This window comes from Tamandua tetradactyla, chromosome 8 (assembly GCF_023851605.1).
Source record: "Tamandua tetradactyla isolate mTamTet1 chromosome 8, mTamTet1.pri, whole genome shotgun sequence".
NCBI classification, from domain to species: domain Eukaryota; kingdom Metazoa; phylum Chordata; class Mammalia; order Pilosa; family Myrmecophagidae; genus Tamandua; species Tamandua tetradactyla.
Window position 1 is genome coordinate 77,639,034 of NC_135334.1, and position 22,337 is coordinate 77,661,370.

General features: G+C 35.7%; 1 protein-coding gene across 1 annotated transcript; it reads right to left on the minus strand.

The window, feature by feature from the left end:
- Positions 1-17,012: 17,012 nt before the first annotated feature.
- LOC143643551 (olfactory receptor 52A1-like) lies at positions 17,013-17,951 on the minus strand. The gene has a single exon (XM_077112165.1). The coding sequence runs from the start codon at positions 17,949-17,951 to the stop codon at positions 17,013-17,015; it is 939 nt and encodes a 312-aa protein (XP_076968280.1).
- Positions 17,952-22,337: the final 4,386 nt, after the last annotated feature.

The following is a 22,337-nucleotide window of genomic DNA, read 5'->3' on the forward strand; positions in this document are numbered from 1 at the left end:
CCACCCTGCTGCACATCCATCCTGCAAACACAAGAATTTAGACTACTGAAATAAATCAATTCCAAAAGGATCATGGTCATGTTTATGTGTCAACTTGGCCAAGTGGTGGTATCTGTTTGTCTGGTTGGGCAAGTGCTGACCTAACTGATTCTATGATCACATTTAATAGAATTAAATCATAATCATGTCAGCGGCATCCACAGCTGAGTTTATTTGTAATCAGCCAAGGGCAGTTTCTTCTGCAATGAGTGATGCTTAATTTTATCACTGGAGGCCTTTTAAGGAGGATTCAGAAGAGACAGGCTCTCTTACTGCTTTGACCAGTAAGTCTCGCCTGTGGAGTTTGTCCAGACCCTCCAACAGAATCATCAGCTTCACAGCCTGCTCTACAGACTCTGACCTCTATGTTCCCATGGTTATGTGAGATACTTTTATAAATTTTATATTTATGAATATTTCCTGTTGATTCTGTTTCTCTAGAGAGCCCTAACTAATATACAAAATAAATCAATCAAGATATTCACATGCTCTGAAAACACAGAAGATCAATAAGCATATCACAATGCAGACAGATATAGCCCTGCCTAATGACCAAATTAAAACACCAGAGGAGATGCAGACATTGGAAGAACTAATCAAGGATGTGCACATAACACTACTTAATAAAATAAGTGGGATGGCAAATGACATAAAGGAGATCAAGAAGACAGTAGAAGAGCATAAGAGGAATTTGAAAGAATAAATAGAAAAATAGCAGATATTACAGAGATTAATGACTTGGTTTACCAAATAAAAAAACATATTAGAGGCACACAACAGCAGACTTGAAGAGGGAGAAGAAAGAATGAGCAATATAGAGGACAGGATAACTGATTTCAAATACACAAAACAGCAAATGGCAAAAAAGATGGAAAATTTTTGAATTGGATCTCAGGGAAATAATAGTAAAACGAAGCACACAGATTTAGGAATTATTGGTGCCCCAGAAGAAGAGAGGAATAAAGGGCTAGGAAGAGTAGTTGAGGATATGATAGGGGAAAACTTCTCAACACTTATAAAGGACATAAATATACAAGTCAAAGATGCCCAACGAGCTGCAAACAGAATAAACACTAGTAGGCCTTCCCCAACATGCTAATCAGTCTTTCAAATGCTGAAGAGAAGAAGAAAATTCTGAAAACAGAAAGAGAAAAACAATCTACTATATAAAAGGAAAACCAAGTAAAACTGAGTTCAGACTACTTAACTAGAATGATGGAGATGAGAAGGCAGTGGTATGATACATTTAGGTTCCTGAAAGAAAAAGACTTCCAGCCAAGAATTCTGTTCCCAGCCAAATTGTCCTTCAAAACTGAAGGAGAGATTAAAATTTTCATGGGCAAACAAGTCCTGAAAAAATTTATCAAGAAAAGACCAGCCCTACAAGAAATATTAGGAGTTCCTCCAGTTAAAACAAACAAGCAAACAAAAAAAAAAACAGGAGAAGGAGGCCAGGAGGAGGGCACAGAATTGAAAAGTACCAGTAAGGGCAATTTAAATAAAGAAAGAGGGAAACGAATATAAAGATTTTGCAAATAAAGTAAAAAAAAAAAAAAAAAGATAAGATGGTGTCTTCAAGAAGCACCTTTTCAGTAATAACTTTGACTGTAAAAGGACTAAACTCACCAATTTAAAAAAATACAGATTGGCAGACTGGATTAAGAAATATAATCCAAATATATGCTGTCTATAAAAGACTCATCTTAGAAACAAGGATACAAATAGATTGAAAGTGAAAGGATGGACAAATATTTTCCACCTAAGTTGTAACCAAAAGAAAGCAGGAGTAGCTAAACTAACATCAGACAAAAGAGACTTTAAATGTAAAATATCATAAGAGACAAAGAAGGACACTATATACTAATTGAAGGGTCAATTCGCCAAGAAGATGTAACAATCATAAATGTTTATGCTTCAAATCAAGGAGCTCTATAGTACATGAGACAGACATTGCCAAAACTTAAGGGAGCAATAGATGTTCCAACAATAGTAAGAGTCTTCAATGCACCACTCTCTGCTATAGATAAAACAACTGGACAGAAGATCAACAAAGAAATAGAGAACTTAAACAATTTGATACATGAATTAGACCTAACAGACATATCTAGGTCATTGCATCCCAAAACACAAGGATATACATTCTTCTTTAGTGCTCATGGAACACCCTTCAGGATAGATCATTTGCTGGGCATAAAACAGGTCTTTATAAATTTAAAAACACTGAAATTATTCAAAGCACTTTCTCTGATCATAATGGAATGAAACTGGATATCAATAACCACAAAAGAACAAGAACATTCACAAATATATGGAGATTAAATAATATACTCTCAAGCAACCAGAGGGTCAAAGAAGAAATTTCTGGAGAAATCAATAGCTCTCTGGAGACAAATGAAAATAAGAATACAACTTATCAGAAATTATGGGATATGGTAAAGATTGTGCTGAGTGAGAAATTTATTGCCTTAAATACCCATATTAAGAAAGAAAAAAGCAAAAAGAGCAAAAATCGAAGACTTAACTGCTCACCTGGAGGAACTTGAGAAAGAATGCAAACTAACTACAAGGCAAATAGAAGAAGAGAAATAACAAAGATTAAAGCAGAGTGTGCTGGTTTGAAAGGAAGCATGCCCCCTAAGAAAAGCCATGTTTTAATATAAATCCCATTTCATAAAGGTAGAATAATCTCTATTCAGTACTGTATGTTTGAAACTGTAATGAGATCATCTCCCTGATTGATGAGATTTAGTTAAGAATGGTTGTTAAACTGGATTAGGGGATGACATGTCTCCACCCATTTGAGTGGGTCTTGATTAGTTTCTGAAGTCCTATAAAAGAGGAAACATTTTGGAGAATGAGAGACTCAGAGAGGGCAGAGAATACTGCTGCACCATGAAGCAGAGAGTCCACCAGCCAGTGACATTTGGAGATGAAGAAGGAAGATGCCTCCTGGGGAGCTTCATGAAATAGGAAGCCAGGAGAGAAAGCTAGCAGATGACGCTGTATATGCCATGTGCCCTTCCAGCTGAGAGAGAAGCCCTGACTGTGTTTGCCATGTGCCATCTCACTTGAGAGAGAAACCCTGAACTTCATTGGCCTTCTTGAACCAAGGTGTCTTTCCCTGGATGCCTTTGATTGGACATTTCTATAGACTTGTTTTAATTGGGACATTTTCTCGGACTTAGAACTGTAAACTAGCAACTCATTAAATTCCCCTTTTTAAAAGCCATTCCGTTTCTGGTATATTGCATTCCAGCAGCTAGCAAACTAGAACACAGAGGTAAATGAATGGGAGGACAAGAGAACAATAGAAAGGACCAATAAAACCAAAAGTTGGTTCTTTGAGAAATATCAATAAAATTGATGAGCCACTAGCAAGATGGACAAAGATAAATAGAGAGAGGATACAAATGAACAAAATCAGAAATGAGAAAGGGTGTGTAATAACAGACGCTGAAGAATTAAAGGAAATCATAAGAGGATATTATGAACACCTATATGCTAACAAACTGAACAACTTAGATTAAATGGACAAATTACTGGAAACACACAAACAAACAACACTGACTCAGAAAGAAATAGAAGATCTCAACAAATGATTCACAAGTAAAAAGATTCAATCAGTCATCAAAAATCTTCTGACAAAGAAAATAGGGGAATTTTATCAAACATTCCAGAGAGGACTAGCACCAATTCTGCTCAACTTTTCCAGAAAATTGAGGAAAAAGGAACTCTACCAATCTCATTTTATAAAGCTAATATCATTTTAATACCAACACTGGGTAAAAATGTTAAAAGAAAGGAAAACTAAAGGCCAATCTCCCTAATGAACATAGATGCAAAAATTCTCAACAAAATATTAGCAAATGGAATCCAGCAACACATTAAAAGAATTATACACCACAACTAAGTGGGGTTTGTACCAGGAATGCAAGGATCGTTCAACACAAGAAAATCTATTAATGTAATACAGCACATTAACAAATCAGAAGGGGAAAAATCACATCATAATCTCAACTGATGCTGAGAAAGCATTGGACAAAATTCAACAACCTTTTCTGATTTAAAAAACACTCCAAAAGATAGGAATCAAAGATAACTACCTCAATATGATAAAGGGACTATAGGAAAACTGATAGACAGCATTGTACTCAATGGAGAGACACTGAAAGCTTTCCCCCTAAGATCAGGAACGAGACAAGGATGCCCACTGACACAACTATCATTCAACAATGTGCTAGACATTTTAGCTAGAGCAGTCAGGCCAAAAAATACATAAAAGGCATCCAAATTGGAAAAGAAGTAAAACTTTCATTATTTACAGATGATATGATATTATACTTGTAAGATCCTTAGAAATCTACAGCAAAGTTATTTGAGCTAATAAACAAACTGAGCAAGGTGGCAAGATATAAAATTAAAGTGCAAAAATCAGTAACATTTCTATACACAAGAAATAACAGAGGCGTCAGTTAAGGAAGAGATGTCATTCAAAATAGAAACCAAAAGAATCAAGTACTTAGGAATGAACTTGACTAGGAATGTAAAGGACTTTTACACAGAAAACTATATAACATTGTTAAAAGAAATCAAAGAAGATCTGAATAGGTGGAAAGACCTTCCCTGCTCATGTATAGGAAGGCTAAATATAGTTAAGATGTCAATTCTACCGAAATTACTCTACAGATTCAACACAGTACCAATCAAATTTCCAACAACCTACTTTGAAGACTTGGAAAAACTGGTTACCAAATTCATCTGGAAGGGAAAGAGACCCTGAATAGCTAAAAGCATCCTAAAGAAAAGAAGAACAAAGTGGGAGGATCAACACTCCCTGACTTTAAAACCTATTATAAAATCACAGTGGTCAAAATAACATGTTACACTTCCGGAGAAGATGGCAGCTTAGTAAGAGGTGCGGGTCTTAGTTCCTCCTCCAGAACAGCTACTAGAAATGATACAGAACAACTCCCAGAGCCATGACAGAGACCAAAAAGACAGCATACCCCATTCTGGAACGGCTGACTGGCTGGGAGAACCTGCTCCAGTGAGATCGCCAAGGGGTACGGGCTTCCCCGGGCCGGGGCGGCAGGCGGCGGGAGTCCCTCCCTTCCTCCTTCCCGGGCTGGCTGGGAGAATTGGACAGGTGGTCCCCTCAAGCCATGGTGGCTGGCGCCCCCCCCAACGCGTGGCCCCCCGAACCAGCTGGGAGAATTGGATCGGAGATCCCCTAGCTGCGGAGAATGGTGACTGGGGTCCCTTCCAAACACATGGCTTCTATTTGATGATGCATCTATGTGATGCATCTATGTGATGATGTTAAGAATTACTGATTGCGTATGTAGAATGGAATGATTTCTAAATGTTGTGTTAATTTCTTTTTTCTTTAATTAATAAAAAAAATCACCAAACAAATGCAAACATTCCTCTTTCAATCATTCCCTTCTGTGGATGCAATGAGGAATTCACAAAATCATCACTTGGTTGCATATTGATTGTCATGATCATGTCTTGGAACATTTGCATTTTTTCATAAGAAGAAATAGTAAGAAAATAGAAAAGAATTTATATGTTCTGGACCCCTTATCCCTCCCTTTCATTGATCACTAGCATTTCCAAATAAAATTGATTTAAAAAAAAATAACATGTTACTGGCACATAGATCAAAGCATTGCCCAATGGAATCAAAACGAGAGTGCAGAAGAAGACCATCAAATGTATTGTCAACTAATTTTTGACAAGGTCCTCAAATCCTCTGAATTAGGACAATATAGTCTTTTCAATAATTGAGCATGGATGAACTTGATATTAATAGCCAAAAGAATGAAAGAGGACCCTTACCTTACACCCTATACAAAAATGAACTCAAAGTGGATCAAACACCTAAATATAAGAATTAGCACCATAAAGCTTCTAGAGCAAAATGTAGGGAAACATCTTCAAGACCTAGTAATAGAAAGTAGCTTCCTAAACTTCTCAACCAAAGCACAAGCAACAAAAGAGAAAAATAGATGAATGGGAACTCCTCAGAATCAAATGATTCTGCACCTTAAAAGACTTCATCAAAAAGGTGAAGAGGCAACCAACTCAACGGAGAATATATTTGGAAATCACATATAGGACTAAAGTTCAATATCCTGTATACAAAAAGATATCATACAACTCAACCAAAGAAGAAGAAACAACCCATTATAAAATGGGCCAAAGATATGAATAGGTGCTTTACTGAAGAGCAAATACAGATGGCTCAAAACCACTGAAGAGATTTCATTTTCATTGGGTATAAAGAAAATACAGATTAAGATTACAATGAGATACCACCCCACACCTATATAAATGACTGTTATTAAATAAACAGGAAACTATAAATGTTGGAGAGGATGTGGAGAAACTGGGACACGTGCATTGCTGGCTGGAATGAACTCTGGTGCAGACACTATGGAAGACTGTTTTGCAGTTTCTTACAAAACTAAATATCAAGTTGCAGTATGAACCAGTAAAAAACTACTTGGTAGATACCTAGAAGATCTGAAATCAATGACACAAATAGACATCTGCATGCTGATGTTCACAGCAGCATTATTCACAGTTGCCAAAAAATGGAAACAAACCAAATGCCCACCAACAGATGAGTGCATCAACAAAATGTGGTATATACATACAATGGAATATTATGCAGCAGTAAGAAGAAATGACATCCTAAAGCACAGGATGGATGAAGATGCATGAATCTTGAGGATATAATGCCAAGTGAAATAAGCCAGACACAAAAAGACAGATACTCTATGATTCTACTTTTAAGACCACCATAAAGGTAAAAAGTCAGAGGCTTATAATTCAGAATATAGGGGACTTAGAGATACATAGAAGCTAGAGATGGGTGAACGGTTTGCTAATCATGTTGAACTCTGTTCTAGTTTGCTAGCTGCTGGAATGCAAAACACCAGAGATGGATTGGCTTTTAATAAAAGGGGATTTATTTTGTTAGTTCTTCAGAGGAAAGGCAGCTAACTTTCCACTGAGGTTCTTTCTTATGTGGGAAGGCACAGGATGGTCTCTGCTGGCCTTCTCTCCAGGCCTCTGGGTTCCAACAACTCTCCCCCGGTAGCTTCTTTCTGCATCTCCAAAGACCTGGGCTGAGCTGTGAGTGCTAAGATGAGGAATGCCGAGCTGCTGAGACTGTGCTACGTTGTGTTCTCTCATTTAAGCACCAGCCAATTAAGTCATTGTCATTCATTGCAGCAGCCATACCTCCTAGCTGATTGCAGATATAATTAGCAACAGATGAGGTTCACGTACCATTGGCTCATGTCCGCAGCAACAAAACTAGGTATGTTCACCTGGCCAAGTTGACAACTGAATCTAACTACCACAAACTACAATGTAAGATGGAAGGGAAGGCAGTTCTCCAGTGGGTCTATAAGTAATATCATCATATTGAAGATGAGCAAGATTGAAATAGGTTGTATAGACCTATGTGTTCCAATGATTAACACTAGAAATATAAATTAGTTTTTGCAATAATTACTTTAAAGGTATCATTTGTCTACAAAGAGTATTTAATACAGGGTTTAGGGGGGAAACTGCTATTGCATGCTATGGGCTATGTTTAAAAGGAAAAGGTCAGCACTACCACAACAAGAGCAGAGGCACATAATGGGGGAAGGACAAAAGTTAAGAGGAGGTTGAGATTTCCTACTTGGCACAGGTGGGTTCATTGGTTTTCTTTCTCTTGGGAACAATGCAATTATCTAAATTTGAGAGTATTCATGGACTGTGGACTTTGGGCACTATAAATGATGCCTGATGAACGCAGGTGGTTGATGATGCACTGACTGAGAAGCAGATTGGTGAACGATGGTGAATACTTATGAATGAACATTTTGCTGCTACAAGAAGGAACGAAGTCGTGAGGCATGCAACGATGTTAATGATCATGTGGGACATTTGGCGGGGCAAAATATGTCAGAAACAAAAGAACAGCAATGGTGTGGTCTCCTTTAGAAAATGCTTATAAGAAAACAGGGACCTAGATTGTAAACTCTTATAGCAGACACATTAAGTACAGAGTGGTAATCATTAATTTCCGGATTTTGAGAGACCTGATACTTAGAGATAAGAACTAAGCTGATCAGGTTGGGGTTAAAGTAATTCAGAATACAGGGGTAAGGAAGATATTGTCTATAAATTTAAGAATCACACGTACTCTTTGAGACCAAAGGAAGAAAGATTTATTTGGTCTCGAACTGAAATTTTCGGTAGCACCTCATCTAGCTCAACCTATCTGTATAGTCTATTTGAACAATTGAAACACCGGGAGCCCAGAATAAAAAAAAGGTCCCTAATCCTTTATAGATAAATGTAATGCTTGGATACATTCTAGAGTATATTAAGCAGATAATCAAAAAGTATTGGCAAAGTTCCTTGAGGGCTTGTAGGAGAAATATGGAACTATTAAACCTTGCCATCAGGGAATCTTCTGATACTGTGCCAAACTTTAGGGACACCCAAATCAATAGGCCATGCCATTGATCCTGAGGCTTATTCTTGTGAAGCTTATGTAGGCCATGGAGAAGCCTAGACTACCTAAAGATATGCCTAAGGGTTACTTCTGGAGAACCTCTTTTTTTGCTCAAATGTGGCCTCAGTCACTCTAAGCCCCACTCTGCAAGTGAAATCACTGTCCTCCCCCCTAGTTGGGGTATGACATCCAGGGGTGAAAGTCTCCCTGGCAGCGTGGGAGATGACTCCCAGGGATGAATCTGGCCCTGGCACCATGGGATCAACAAGTCCATTCTGACCAAAAGGGGGAAAAGAAGTATAACTAACAAAGTATCAGTGGCAGAGAGAGTTCAAACAGAGTCAAGAGGCTACTCCAGAGGTTGCTTTTACACAAGTTTCAGTTAGACCTTGCTACCTATCATAACCTGCCAACCCCAACCAGGACCATTCCAGCCAATCCTAAAGAACATCTCGGGCAATATATAAGATGCCACAAGGGTTCCATGCTCTAGTGTAACTTTCCAGAAGTGTACCACCTTCAGATGGATCCCTGGACCAGAGAAACCTAGAGGGCCCAGTCTCTCGAGAGCATCAGATAGTTCCATCTCTCTACCAAATATCAGTGACAGACCATTCCAACATGAAAAAGTTAGAATAGCCATAGCCCAAACACCCCTAAAGGGAGGGATAGAAAGATCAGCTGTGATGGTGGAGTTATACAGAGAAGAAAGGATTGAACAAACAAATATGATTCCTGAATCACTTAATGGACACCACTTTTAGTCTCAGTATCTTACAGCAGCTAGAAGTAAAAACCTAAAATTGTGGAATTAATGCATATCAAACTCTGAAATATGTCCTACATCTAATTGTGGTGCTGTGCTTTGAAATGTCTTGTTTTTTGTATATATGTCATTTTTTGCAAAAAAGAAAGAAAAAAGTTGACTGTAGTGACAAAAAAAGATATTTAAGCCTTCTCGCCTCCTATATTTTGGAGCAGCTAGAAGGAAAAATCTAAGAGGATTGTGTGGTGGCCCATGACAAACTTTGGGATCTGTCCTGTAACTCTTTGTTGAGGAGTGCTGTGAAAACTATCAATTTTTTATTTCTTTGCTTTGTTTATATATTATGCAATAAAAAGTTTTTTTAAGAAAACAATCTACAGTATTCCAAAATCCAGGAATTGAAATAAAAGAAAGTTCTTCTCGAGTGCAAAATCTTTCCATAAATAGTAGAAGTAGTTCTTTATTTCAGGCTTGGTTGTTTTGTTTTTGTTGAGCCAGACATGGCTATATGCTTCCAAGATTGATAATGTTTTTATTTATTCTATACTCAGTTGTGTTTTCTTTAACAAATATCTTACAGAAGGCACTAGGTGTTAGATACGGCTAACATATTAATACCAAAAAACTTACCTAGGACTTCCAACTTTTTTAGATAGTTTAATGTAATATTCAACTGTTAACCAGTAACATAATATCATATGGTAGGCAGAGTGTGAATATCATTGAATAGCTAAGGAACTACTCTTTCTAGTGCCAAAGATCACGCATTGCTGATTTTGTGGTGGAGGCAGCCTCTATGTGCAGGCCTTATCTCTGGGAAGATTTTGTCCATTCCAAATACAGTTTAGAATATTAAAAACAACAACAAAAAGCCATTCCAACATATTTGGTATTTGCAAACCACAGGAGCACCCCACTTCTCTGGTACCAGAAATCTATTCCAGTTTGCTGGCAGCCGGCTGCAATGCAATATACCAAAAATGGAATGGCTTTTGAAAAAGGGAATTTAATAAGTTACAAATTTACTGTTCTAAGGCTATGAAAATGTTACAGTTAAAGCAAGTCTATAGAAATGTCCAAATCTAAGGCATCCAGGGAAAGATACCTTGATTCAAGAAGGCCGATGACATTCAGGGTTTCTCTCTCAGCTGGAAGGGCACATGGTGAAGTCTGCTGGCTTTCTCTTCTGGCTTCTTCTTTCAGAAGCTCCCCAGGAGATGTTTTCCTCCTTCATCTCCACAATTCAATGGCTAGTGAACTCTCTGATTCATTGTTCTGTACCATTCTGCCATCCTCCTCTACTCTCCCTGAATTTACAGGTTTTTCTAAAAATGCTTATTAGTTTAGAGGATTCCAGTAAAGTAATCAAGACCCACCCGGAATGGGTGGAGATACATCTCCACCTATTCAGTTTTATACCCATACTCGATTGAATCACATCTCCATAGAGATAATCTAATTAAAGTCTCCAACATACTGTACTGAATAGATTAGAAGAAATGGCTGTTTTAAAAAATGGGATTAGCATTAAAACATAACTTTTCTAAGGTACATTAATCCTTTCAAACCAGCACAACTTGGTAAATGAGAGGGTATCCAAATTTCTTCTTTGTGGAGATACCCTTTTTCTCTTTCCAATTCATAAGCCATCTGTGGGATGCCTTTATGATACTCTATAAATAAGCCTTTCCCCTTCATAATCTCACTCATTAGATTTGTGTTCTACTGATAGATTTTAACATCCATTCTTCCTTCAACATATTATTTGGAATTATATTAAAAGGACACCTCTTCCCCTCAATACTTTATTACTGTATCTTTAATACTCAAATGCATTCATGGATTCTTATTTTATGCATTATCTTATGATCTCATTTATTTGAGTAGTCACATTGGCTTTATTTATTATTTTTTTTGCATGGGCAGGCACCAGGAATTGAACCCGGGTCTCTGGCATGGCAGGTAAGAACTCTACTTACTGAGCCACCGTGTCCCACCTGTCACATTGGCTTTAATTTGGTCTGAGAATGCTCCTTCAACTACAACTTGGGTTCTTTTGACATATCCCAATTACATTTTAAGTACTTCCTAATACCTTATTATCTGTCACAATATATTGATTGCGATATACTTTATACTTTCCTATTCAAGCTCTGGATATATCAATTTTCCCAAAGAACCTTAGTACTTTATAGTGAAAAAAGTAATTGAGAAACAAAATCTAGGCATGAAGTTTGTTCACTGCTGCTTTTATGCCACTGCTGTTGCTTCTTGAGTGGACAGAGATAGGAAATGTATTCACATATATAGACACTCATATGGTATTATATGATTATGTTTATATATATATATTTATACATGTATGCCTATACCTACCTGCACTAAAATAGTAAATTAATCTGATGATTCTAATACCCATCCAGACACTTAAGGTTCCTTCCCATCACAACCATCTCCATATAGTAACTGCTTTCTACAAAAGTATGAAAACTGTGTTCCATTATCCTCCATATTCTCAATTTTTCTCATTTACTCAAGTCCAGAATATTTAGTACTCTTCAGATTGCTAATTAATATCAATTCTATGAATTTAAACACAAAATCTGATATTCAATATTTGTTTATACAATTTTGTTTGTGTCTGTAAAATTATTTACTGTCAGTGAAAGGTATAAATCTTGAGGTTATTCCTCTTGTATGATTTTAAAAGTAGATACAACTTTGTCACCTTCAGTTCTGTCAAGGTGTAAAGCTTCCATCATTCTACATAGTTGCGTCCTCATGTCCCTTTCCAGCTAATGTTTCCCAACCCTACCTATACAGAGGAAAGGCACTGTTAATTTTTTTCCTCATAAAATGGAAAAATAAAATAACAACTGTTCATCTTTCTTCTTTTTTTCCTATATCAATATTTTCAAGTCTATCCATAGCTTGCTTCTTATTAAATGCCTGACCAAGAATACTGCACTTTTTCAATATTTTTTTTTACTTTATATTATGGAATACATTTATGTAATTTAGATTCAAATCTTGTCAATTTATGTGTTGTACATAATCTCCTTGTTTGTGACATTCTTGCTCATTCGTTTTCTAAACAGTACACACTTGTTGAAGTCCATATATCAGTAAGATGGTGATCTTACTGTGCTCTGTGTCCTGAACAGGACATTTCTCCCTGTGTTCAATTCCCAAAGACAGGCCATTGTTTTCTTCCTAGAAATTTTATTGTTTTTAGGTTTACCTTTGGGTCCATTGCTTAACTTCAATAAATATTTAATACAGTATGAAAAAGAGGTCAAGTTACTTTTCCCTTCATATGAACAGTATTATTGGAGTAACATTTATGGGAAATATTTTCCTTTTTCCATGGAATTCCTTTGTCATATACTTGCAAACTCAACTGACCATACATCTGTGGCTTTAGATGCAGGTTCTCTTTTATGTTTCATTGATCTATTTGTTTATCCTTATGCTTGAAAATATACCATTTGAACTTTTATACATTTATATTAGTATTGAAATTAGCTTATGTCAGTACTCAAAATGTGTTCTTCATATGAAAATTGCTTTAGATATATGTCCTTGACTCACTTTGTGAATTCTAGTATTAACTTCGTATTCATGTAAAAACATTGATATCTAGGACTGTTTCAAATCAATTTAAATATATAGTACAGTTAAAGAAATGCTGCCTTAATATTGAGATACCCAAAATATGAATGTTGATTAGTCTTATTTATTTGGAATTTATCTAATTTGTCTAATAGTGTTTTGTAATTTTCGATATAGAATCATTGACGTTTTTTATTATTTAATTGGACACAAATATTTCCTAAGTGTGTATAGTTTGTAGACTCACTGGAAAAAAGCACTTTCATTTTATTTCCCAAATAATTTTTTCCAGCATATAGAATTCAAGTAATACGTATATAGGCCTTATATTCCATAATCTTGCTCAATTCTCTTATCATCAGTACCTCATCATGACTTTCATTTTCAGTTGAAATTCTTGAATTAAAACTTGTCTTCAATCCCATTTTCAGATTACCATTTCAATGATTGCATACAAGAGAATCCTTACAAGAATTTTGTTCTAATACTGTTTCTTCAATGCCTTCTAGGCTTTGATGGCCAATCTATTTAGGAAACTTAAAGATAGTTGCTGGATTCCTGCCTCGGGTTGATAACAATTTTACATATTACACTTAGAAATGGTAGAAGTAGGTCAACATATTTCCTGTATTTATTTTATTTTATTATTTTTAAATTGTTATTCCTTGTATTTTTAATGCAGTTTAAAATGTAAGGAAGCAGTTTAGAAGGAAAGTCAAATGGCTTGCAACTAAACTCCTGAATGAGTCCAATTAAAGATCCCCTGAGTGTCATAATGGTAAAGAAGAGCTTCCCCCAGGGCAGGACAGACATTGTCTGTAGTAGAAGCACAGCATTCCTCCCAAGGAGAAGAAAAGTCGAGATGACACAAATGATGCAAGATATTCTTCCTAAACTGGATATTTAGTGGTGGAACCCATCATGGACCAAAAGGGCTGAAACATTATGACTCCCTCATGCCAAATCCAACATCAAGAGTGGGAAGAATCAACTACACCCAAGTTCATCAACAATAAATAATAATAAAACACCATTGTTTTTCTCGTCACTCCTACTAAGAAATGGGAGGTCCTACTGAAAGCTCTCTTGGGAATTCTAGGAATGAAGTCCTTGAACATAATTATTTCAATATTTATTTAGCAGACTGTCAATTCAACAAAGCAAAGGGACCCAATTTTTTAAATGTTTTTATTCATTTAATTAAAGGAAATGTATTTTACAGAAAAGATCTATAAGTATCATGACAGAAAAATATTTGGTTCTTTCTATTCAATGCACATTACAAGGTAAACTACTTCTCATCATTGGGTAAAGGTTAAAGTGTTTGATAAAAATCAGTGTTGATAAGCGTTCAAGCAAACAATCTCCTTTAGTCTTTACTAAAATTCATACAGTCTATATGGAGCTTAATTTTGAAATTTCTAAAAGTCATTAATAAAACATATTTACAAAATATGTTTTCTTCTTCCAAAGAATTGTATGTTCAATAATGTATTCCATCATTGTCCAGTATGACTGTGTAAGAGCATGGAGAGTGTTCTAGTTTGCTAGATGCTGAATGCAATATACCAGAAACATAATGACTTTTAAAAGGGGGAATTTAGTAAGTTGCAATTTAATTGTATTTAGATGATTGAGATGCCCCAACATACAGTACTGAATAAGGGTTAGAAGAAACCATTGCTGATTAGAATTAATACATGGTTTATCTAGGGTACATAAACCTTTGCAAACCAGCACAGAGAGTTATGCCATTAGTCTTTGCATTGACCTATTTTCTTCTCTATTCCACTTGTATTCTTCAGTTTGAAATTGGGTCAGAAAATTTTAAGACTACAATGAGTGAACAATCTGAATCAGTGAAGAAGTTAAATATTTTCTGGTTTCATATTCTGTCCCTGCACAGATTTTATATTCCTACATATGTTCAGCAACTATTAGAACTAAAAATTGTTAGAAATATTTCTAAACTTCACCAATCAAATTAGAAGTGTCATGGACCTGCCAACTCATTCTGCTGCCTGTTTACGGCCTACCTGCTATTAATGGTCTTTACAGATGGACGTTTGCATTTTACTGATCTAACTTTGAGATTTATTTCAGCAAAAAATAACTCCAACTTCTCATTCAATCTGAATTATATATGTATTATTCTAAATTATTATAATTATTGTATTTTAAATTAAATAAATAAAAATTGTGTGGAAATGTGTTTTTTCTTTGCTCTTTGAAAACCTACATGATGTTCTCAAATATTCCTTCTAGGACAGCAAAGCCTAAATCATTCATTGTTCTGCTTTTTAATGAAAAAAAAATTCCTCACACTGATATAGAAATATGAGAAAAAATTTTTCACATAATATTTAATTGCTTTACAAAATAACTTTTGTTTTCCAAGTAAAACAATATGGTTTGATATTACAAATCACTAAACATCATTTCTCAGAAGTATTGATATAGGAAACTTCTCAATGATTTCCCCCTGCATAGCCTCTAGATTTATAAAAAGTTCATGCTGATGTATGTAAATGACAGTTATATTCACTGAACCAGAAAGGTTATCTACCATGTATGTAGCATGAACTTCAATATTCTTTACATAAGTGATGAATATGGTAAACAATGTATGGTCATTGGCTCAAATGGGAATGTTTTATAATCTTTGTAAAATGATCACTGAGCTAAATTTTACAGGAAAACAAACAACTTCAACTATTAACCTCAGATCATTAATTTTAGACTTAAAACTCTCTATCACTGATGATATAATAGCCATGACTCACTTAAAAGCATATTGTTTATATCTACTGAAAGAGTGTACTGACACATTCCCAGGTGAAGACATACATACCCAAGTACCTTGCACACAGAGAGGCTTGTTCTACAACAAAGTAAAGATTTTATAATAAAGTCTAATCAACTTTGTACTGGTATAATGAATATTGTTTATATTTCTATTGTCCTTGTCTCCTGAAATTGTGCACTACATTCAAAATCTTTTGGGGAAAAAAGGTTCAATTCTCTTAAATCCACATTCTCTAGTTAAATCTCCTCATTCATCCACCTCTGCATGTATATCATTAATGCTTTGGCCACTCATAAATTATTCCTCAAGGGTCAGACTACCTAACTGAAAAACAAAACACACAGAATAAAAGCACTTTTCCTGACTTCCTTCCCTTATATTCCAGTGGTTCATCTCTTTCTAATATTCTATCTCACATGTATATCTACTGTGTCTTATTCTCATTTTTTTTTCTTCTAGAAATTTATGACAGTAAGTCCACACAACATAACCACTATGAGGAATTTACTCTGCATTGGTATTGCCTAGAAGAATATTTATAATAGCTAGTTCCTAGAAACACTTCTTGAATACTATATTCAATGATGTAGGGAGTAGGAATCTATTGATGTGAAAACTGGACACGAGTTCTCATGTATTTTGATCCAGTAACCTCCAGCATGACTCAGAACATATACTTAAAAATTCAGATTTCATAGTTTCAGCAACTCTCAAATATTTTTGCAAAGACATAGTTAATATCCTCATTTTTGTACATTTAAAAATAAGTATCGGGCACACCACAGTGGCTCAGCAGACAGAGTTCTCTCTTGCCATGCCAGTGCCTGCCCATGCAAAGAAAAAAAAAAAAAACATGAGGATGGAGGAAAAATGGAGACAAGCACATGTTTTTGCTGAATACTCTAGGACAGTGAGATTGGATGTAATTAACTTCTATGAGAGAAATACCTAATTCACGAGCTTTTCTGGAGATAGATTGTGGATAGAGAAAATTCAAGCAGGGATTTATTATATAAAGAAAAGGGAAGAACATAAATTCATTATTTGTTCTCTCTACATCTCTGACTTTCCTTTTTCAGGAAGCATCTAAGTTCTTATTGAGGGAAAGCTATCATGAGATATGTTGATCTGAAAAGGGCTACTGTGTAGGAAAATTTGAAACAAAAATAAATGAAAGGTTCAATCACCTCAAATAATTAATGCTTCTTTTATTTTGAAAGATGAATACTGTTCACAAAGTACAGGTGAAAGTATCAATCAAGAAGGATTTAGGAGCAGAACATTTTAAACACATGAACACGAATCTGTTTGGTCTTTATACCATAGACGAGTGGATTGAGAAATGGAGGGAGCAGCAAGTAAATGCTAGAAAAGAGAATATGGATATAAGGGGGAATATGAGACCCAAACCTATGTGTGAAGAAGGAAAAGAAGCCTAGGAGGTAGAATTCAAGGAACACACAGATGTGAGCAATGCAGGTATTAAATGCCTTCAACCTAGATTCCTTCTGGGGCAAATGAAAAACTGTAATAAATATCTGGATATAGGACAAAGTGATGAATATGAGGTCAAACCCTGCAACGCTGAAGGCCACAAACAAGCCATAGATCTTGTTGACCCGGACATTTCCCACAGCTAGTTTCACAATGGCCATATGCTCACAATAAGAGTGGGAGATGACTGTCGTATGATAAAATTGAAATCGACACTTTATCAGTACAAGGCTCGGGGCTACCAGAATGGCAGCCCTGAGTGTGACTACAGCTCCTATTTGGTAGACCAGCCAGCGTGTGAAGAGGGTGGCATGTCTCAGTGGATAACAGATGGCAACATAACGGTCCAGGGCCATGGCCAGCAGGATGCCTGACTCTATGCACTGAAATGTGTGTATAAAACACATTTGTAGCAAACAGGAATCAAAATAGATCTCAGACATGTGGAACCAGAAGATTCCAAGCATCTTGGGCATGATGCTGCTACCAAGGGCAATATCTGTGGCTCCTAGCATACCTAGAAATATATACATGGGCTCATGGAGGCTGCGCTCAGATTTGATGATGAACAGAAGCAAAGAATTTCCAACCATAGCAATGATGTACATGGCACAGAATGGAATCCCAATCCAACACTGCACAGACTCTAGTCCTGGGATCCCTATTAGTGTCAATACAGGAGGCATGAAGACTGTTAAGTTGGAAATGGACATAGTTCCCTTGCTGCTCCTGTTGCAACAAAAGAAGATTTTTCATCAGCACTGATGCTATTCTTCTCCTTTTAATTTTTATCCAAACTCAGCATATTGAGTCTGTCTGCTTTTGATACAATTTTATGATATATTGTCCAGTTTGCTAATATTATTCATGGAAATATGCAGATATCTATAGGCACATCATAGCTTTCAGTGGAGGCATCCACAATCAGTGTGTCATAATAAGATGCTATGTGTATGGCAAACAGACTGCCTTTAGAACCAGCAAAATCACCTGGGTAAGGCAACAACCTTTTTACACGTACTTCCCTTCAAGATCTGCTGAATCAAAAAAAAAAAAATCAACATTATTTATTCTGCTTGGAAATGGCAGTTTTAATGAGTTTAAAGAGTTTGATGAGTCTTTCCATAGCCCACCCACATTCTGGCTACTCCTGTTTTTCCCTGTTTTCTTTCCCCAATTGTCTTTCACTCATCAATTGTCAATTTGGACAGACAAGTTCCAAAGTCTGACCAGTTGATTCCCAAAGTCATCAGATATTTGTGTATCTATACCTATATCTATCTATAATATCCGTATCTATGTATCTTTGACCATCCTTTGAAAAGAATGTAAAAGAAGAGGATGTAAGAAGAAAATACTCATTTTATATATTTGATTAGTCTGGCCCTAAGTTCCCTGCTGCTTTTCAAATTTCTAGAGAAACTGTATTTCTTTTGCTTATACTTGTAACAGCTGACATCCTTAAAACTAGCTGTATGCTTAAAATAGTAAGCATAACTAATTGAATTAGCATGGCCAAATGATTATGAGAAACAACCTTGCAATGGCAGTAGAATTGACAACAATGAAGTATGGGACTGAGGACACCCTTCTGGAGAAATGCCCTATATGCAAAATATGGGGACACGGTTAAATGGTCAGAATACAGACTTGTTTCTTCGTTAATTTCAGAGCAATCATTAGCTTAAGTATGGCCTAATTAGGCTCATCAGTTTTAATGAAATACATCTCCTCTAGAAAGTGGGCAGTTTGTAAGTGTGGACATAAACAATTTTAAGAAAATAAATGGTATAAGGGAAAGTTCCATAAAATGAGTCATATATAGGATTAGACAGAGTACACAAACTGGTGCATTAGATATGATTAAGACGACAGTTATAGAGTAAATGTAGAAAATTGAATCACTTCACAATTTTACTCACAGCTGAATTTCCAAAAACCTTGTCTCCTTAACTCTTCTCTGAGTAGTTCGCTCAGATAAAAATCACATTATTTTTAAAATTACACAACTGAGACAAAAAATTCTCAACCTGTACATTACAGTACGGGTTCTCACACTGAAGAGTACAATGGGTTATTTCATTATTTCTTAGACTTTCCAATAAATTTGTTTCAAATAATGCCAATAAGTTCTTAACTCAGTTAACAAAGTATTCTTAAGCAATACACCCTTAATTAAGGAAGCACCTTTGGTTTTTACTGCTAAATTTCAAGTGAGAGGATGAAGTCTGCATTTTATGTAGAAAGCTTTATCCTCTAGCTTGCATTTAGGATTGTTCAGCCAACTATGTGTTCTGATTTCCACAGGCTTGCCCCCATGCTCAATTCTATGATTCCTCCATCTAAAAATCACTTTCTAAGAGGAGCAACGTGTTTCTTCTCCAATGTTAGTCAGAATTAGAATACACATCCTTCAACAATTTTCACAGTGCCTGACACATTCCAGAATAAGCTACTGAAATGTGAGACTCACTTGAATATACTGGTAGTTGGGTGGCTCATGGGAAATTCTGTAAACAAATAAGCAACTGAGTACCAGCTTACTGGTTTTCTGTGACCTTGGACATAATGAAATTATCTCCTTAATGTGTTTTAGGGGCTATTTTTCTCTTATCAGATTTATGAAGTATATTGTCTATTTTTATATATGTTCCCCTTATCAACTCCATTCTCCTCCATGGTTTCCAAAATCATACTCACACTTTTGGTAGCTTGCAATGATTCTTCTTTCTGTCTTCACTCTTTGTAACAGCATCCAGTTAATTCAGTTCACATGACTTCAATGCCTTTGGCAGTGGGACCACCTGTTGAAACTAGACTCTGGACATCCTCTGAGATAGTGCTTCATACTCTGAAATCCAAATACTCCTCTTATTCCACAACTTTCAATCATGTTTGATTGTTGATCCTCCAACAGGACTCAGGGCTGGGTCTCTGGTATTCTTGGACAAACTAAGTATGTATATATACTTATATATATATATATGTATATTTAGCTCCAATGGGAGAACAAAGCTGCTAGCACCAGTTTTTATGGTCCATAACCTTAGTGTGGTCAAAGAGAAGGAGTTATGAACAGGGGATGAAGGACTTTCCAAGCCACCAGCCAAGGTCCTCTGGGACACAGAAGATTTTAAATTAGTCCTCTTGGGTTCACCCATAAAACTAAAATCCTTGAAATAATTCCTACACTTGCAGAAATCACCTTACACTCCCTTTATGCTTCCCCAAAAGCTAAATGCAGTCATAACCATATACACACATCATATTTTTAAACTAAATTCTTTTGTTTCTCTCCTTGTTTGCGATAAAGTCCACTTAAACACAGCCTTTTCCTATGGAAATTGTATTCTCTTCAAATAAATAACCTACCTATCTCTTCCTTCACGTAGGTATTTTCTGGAATATTTCTTCCTCCATGAATTCCTTTAATGACATATGGTATTTGACTTTTGATGTCCTGCAGCATCTCTCTCTTCCCATTCTTATTTTCTTGAAATTCTTGCAGTGCAAGTGGGGTTATTATGAGAGTGACCAATTTTAATGGTTATTTCTGATTCATAGGGTGTTGAGCTCTATCCAGGTTGCTGAACTTTTTACTAATAATCCTTTCATCCCTCCCTTTTTTTCTTTCTCCATTACTTCTTTGCTTGTTCTTTCTTTTCTTCCTCTGAAACTGTTGTTACATGTCCCCTAAGTGTGAGGAATCCTGTTGTATGCTCTTGATTGAGCAACAACAACAACAAAAAAGCAGTACTCATGATACCAACCTTCAAATTCTTCCTACTGTGAGGGTTTTGTTAGCATAGCTTTAATCATGCTAGTGAATGGTATAATCTAGGAAGGACAATGCAAGTGCTCTCTTTGCACATGATATTTTCCCCTCTGGTTTCTTGTTTGCTTGTTTTCTCTGTAGTCAGTTTCCAGGTATTTGATGTAATGTTGAAAAATAGATAAATTTAAGAAAAATACTTCCAGTGGTGGATCGTATGCACACTAGATTTGAGGTGAAATAAGAAATGAGTGAAACCACAAGGAATTCTCTTTCCCATATTCCCTCCGTGAAGTGAAGAGGAACAATTTATTTGAAGGGTAGCACAGGGTCAGCTAATTTTCAGGCTCATTCTTCAATTGCCAATACTAATTTAGACTATTCTCCATTTTGGTACCTACCACATCTCCACTTTTAGTGAAGCCCTTCAGATTACGTTGCTTCCCAAAGTTATGAATCAGGTCATACATACCTTCAAACTTTGCAAAGTTGCCGGTAATTCTATCTATTCACAAGGCTTTAGTCAAGTCACCTTCATTATATCAACTCCTAATATTCCAGGGAAGAACTTCTGTGTCAGACACATGAAGTACATGTTTTAGAGTTCTAATTTCATTTCATGTTTAATATTCTTTGAACAGCTGTCCTGACCATTTTATTTAGTTCTAGGATAGTAAACCAATTTTTTTCTACTTTATTAACAATTTTTAGAAGCAGTTTAATGCATAGTTTAATACCTCCCTACCTTGAAATGTTGTGGTTTGGCAGCTGAACATTATTAACAGGTCCTAAATCCTAATTTGTTTTTTCCAAAATTGATAGACATATATTAATTAAGATACATACATCAAGTAGGCACTCTTGGGTCTTCAGTAGTGTAAAATCAATTAGACCTATTTTTGTCAGTCAATTATTAAAATAAAAAAATTGACAGAAATCCATTAAAATTAAGAAATAAATGATTAAAAAGTTAGACTTTGATTAATACAGTGGGTTTGTTGTTGTTGTATGCATATTGTATGATGTATAACATCAGAACAATGCTCATTTGTACACAAATGCTTTCCTACGAAGAAAAATATGACTCAGTTTCCACTCTTGTTTTATCAATATGCTTACAACATTATTACCATGAACTCTAAATTTAACATTATTTTGCTAAAGGATACTTACGTGTATAAAATGCTATTTAGATTCCCTATTTTGGATCTAAATAGCAAGAAAGTTTGTTTACCTTGCTGTTTAATGAACTCTATTGTCATTTTATTTAATACGTGATATATGCAAACTCAAGTATGAATCTAAACAAAACTGTCTTGAACTGGTT

Bases quoted from the DNA above. Each gene is read 5' to 3' on its own strand.
- LOC143643551 (XM_077112165.1), bottom strand. From the start codon at position 17,951: ATGTCCATTTCCAACTTAACAGTCTTCATGCCTCCTGTATTGACACTA.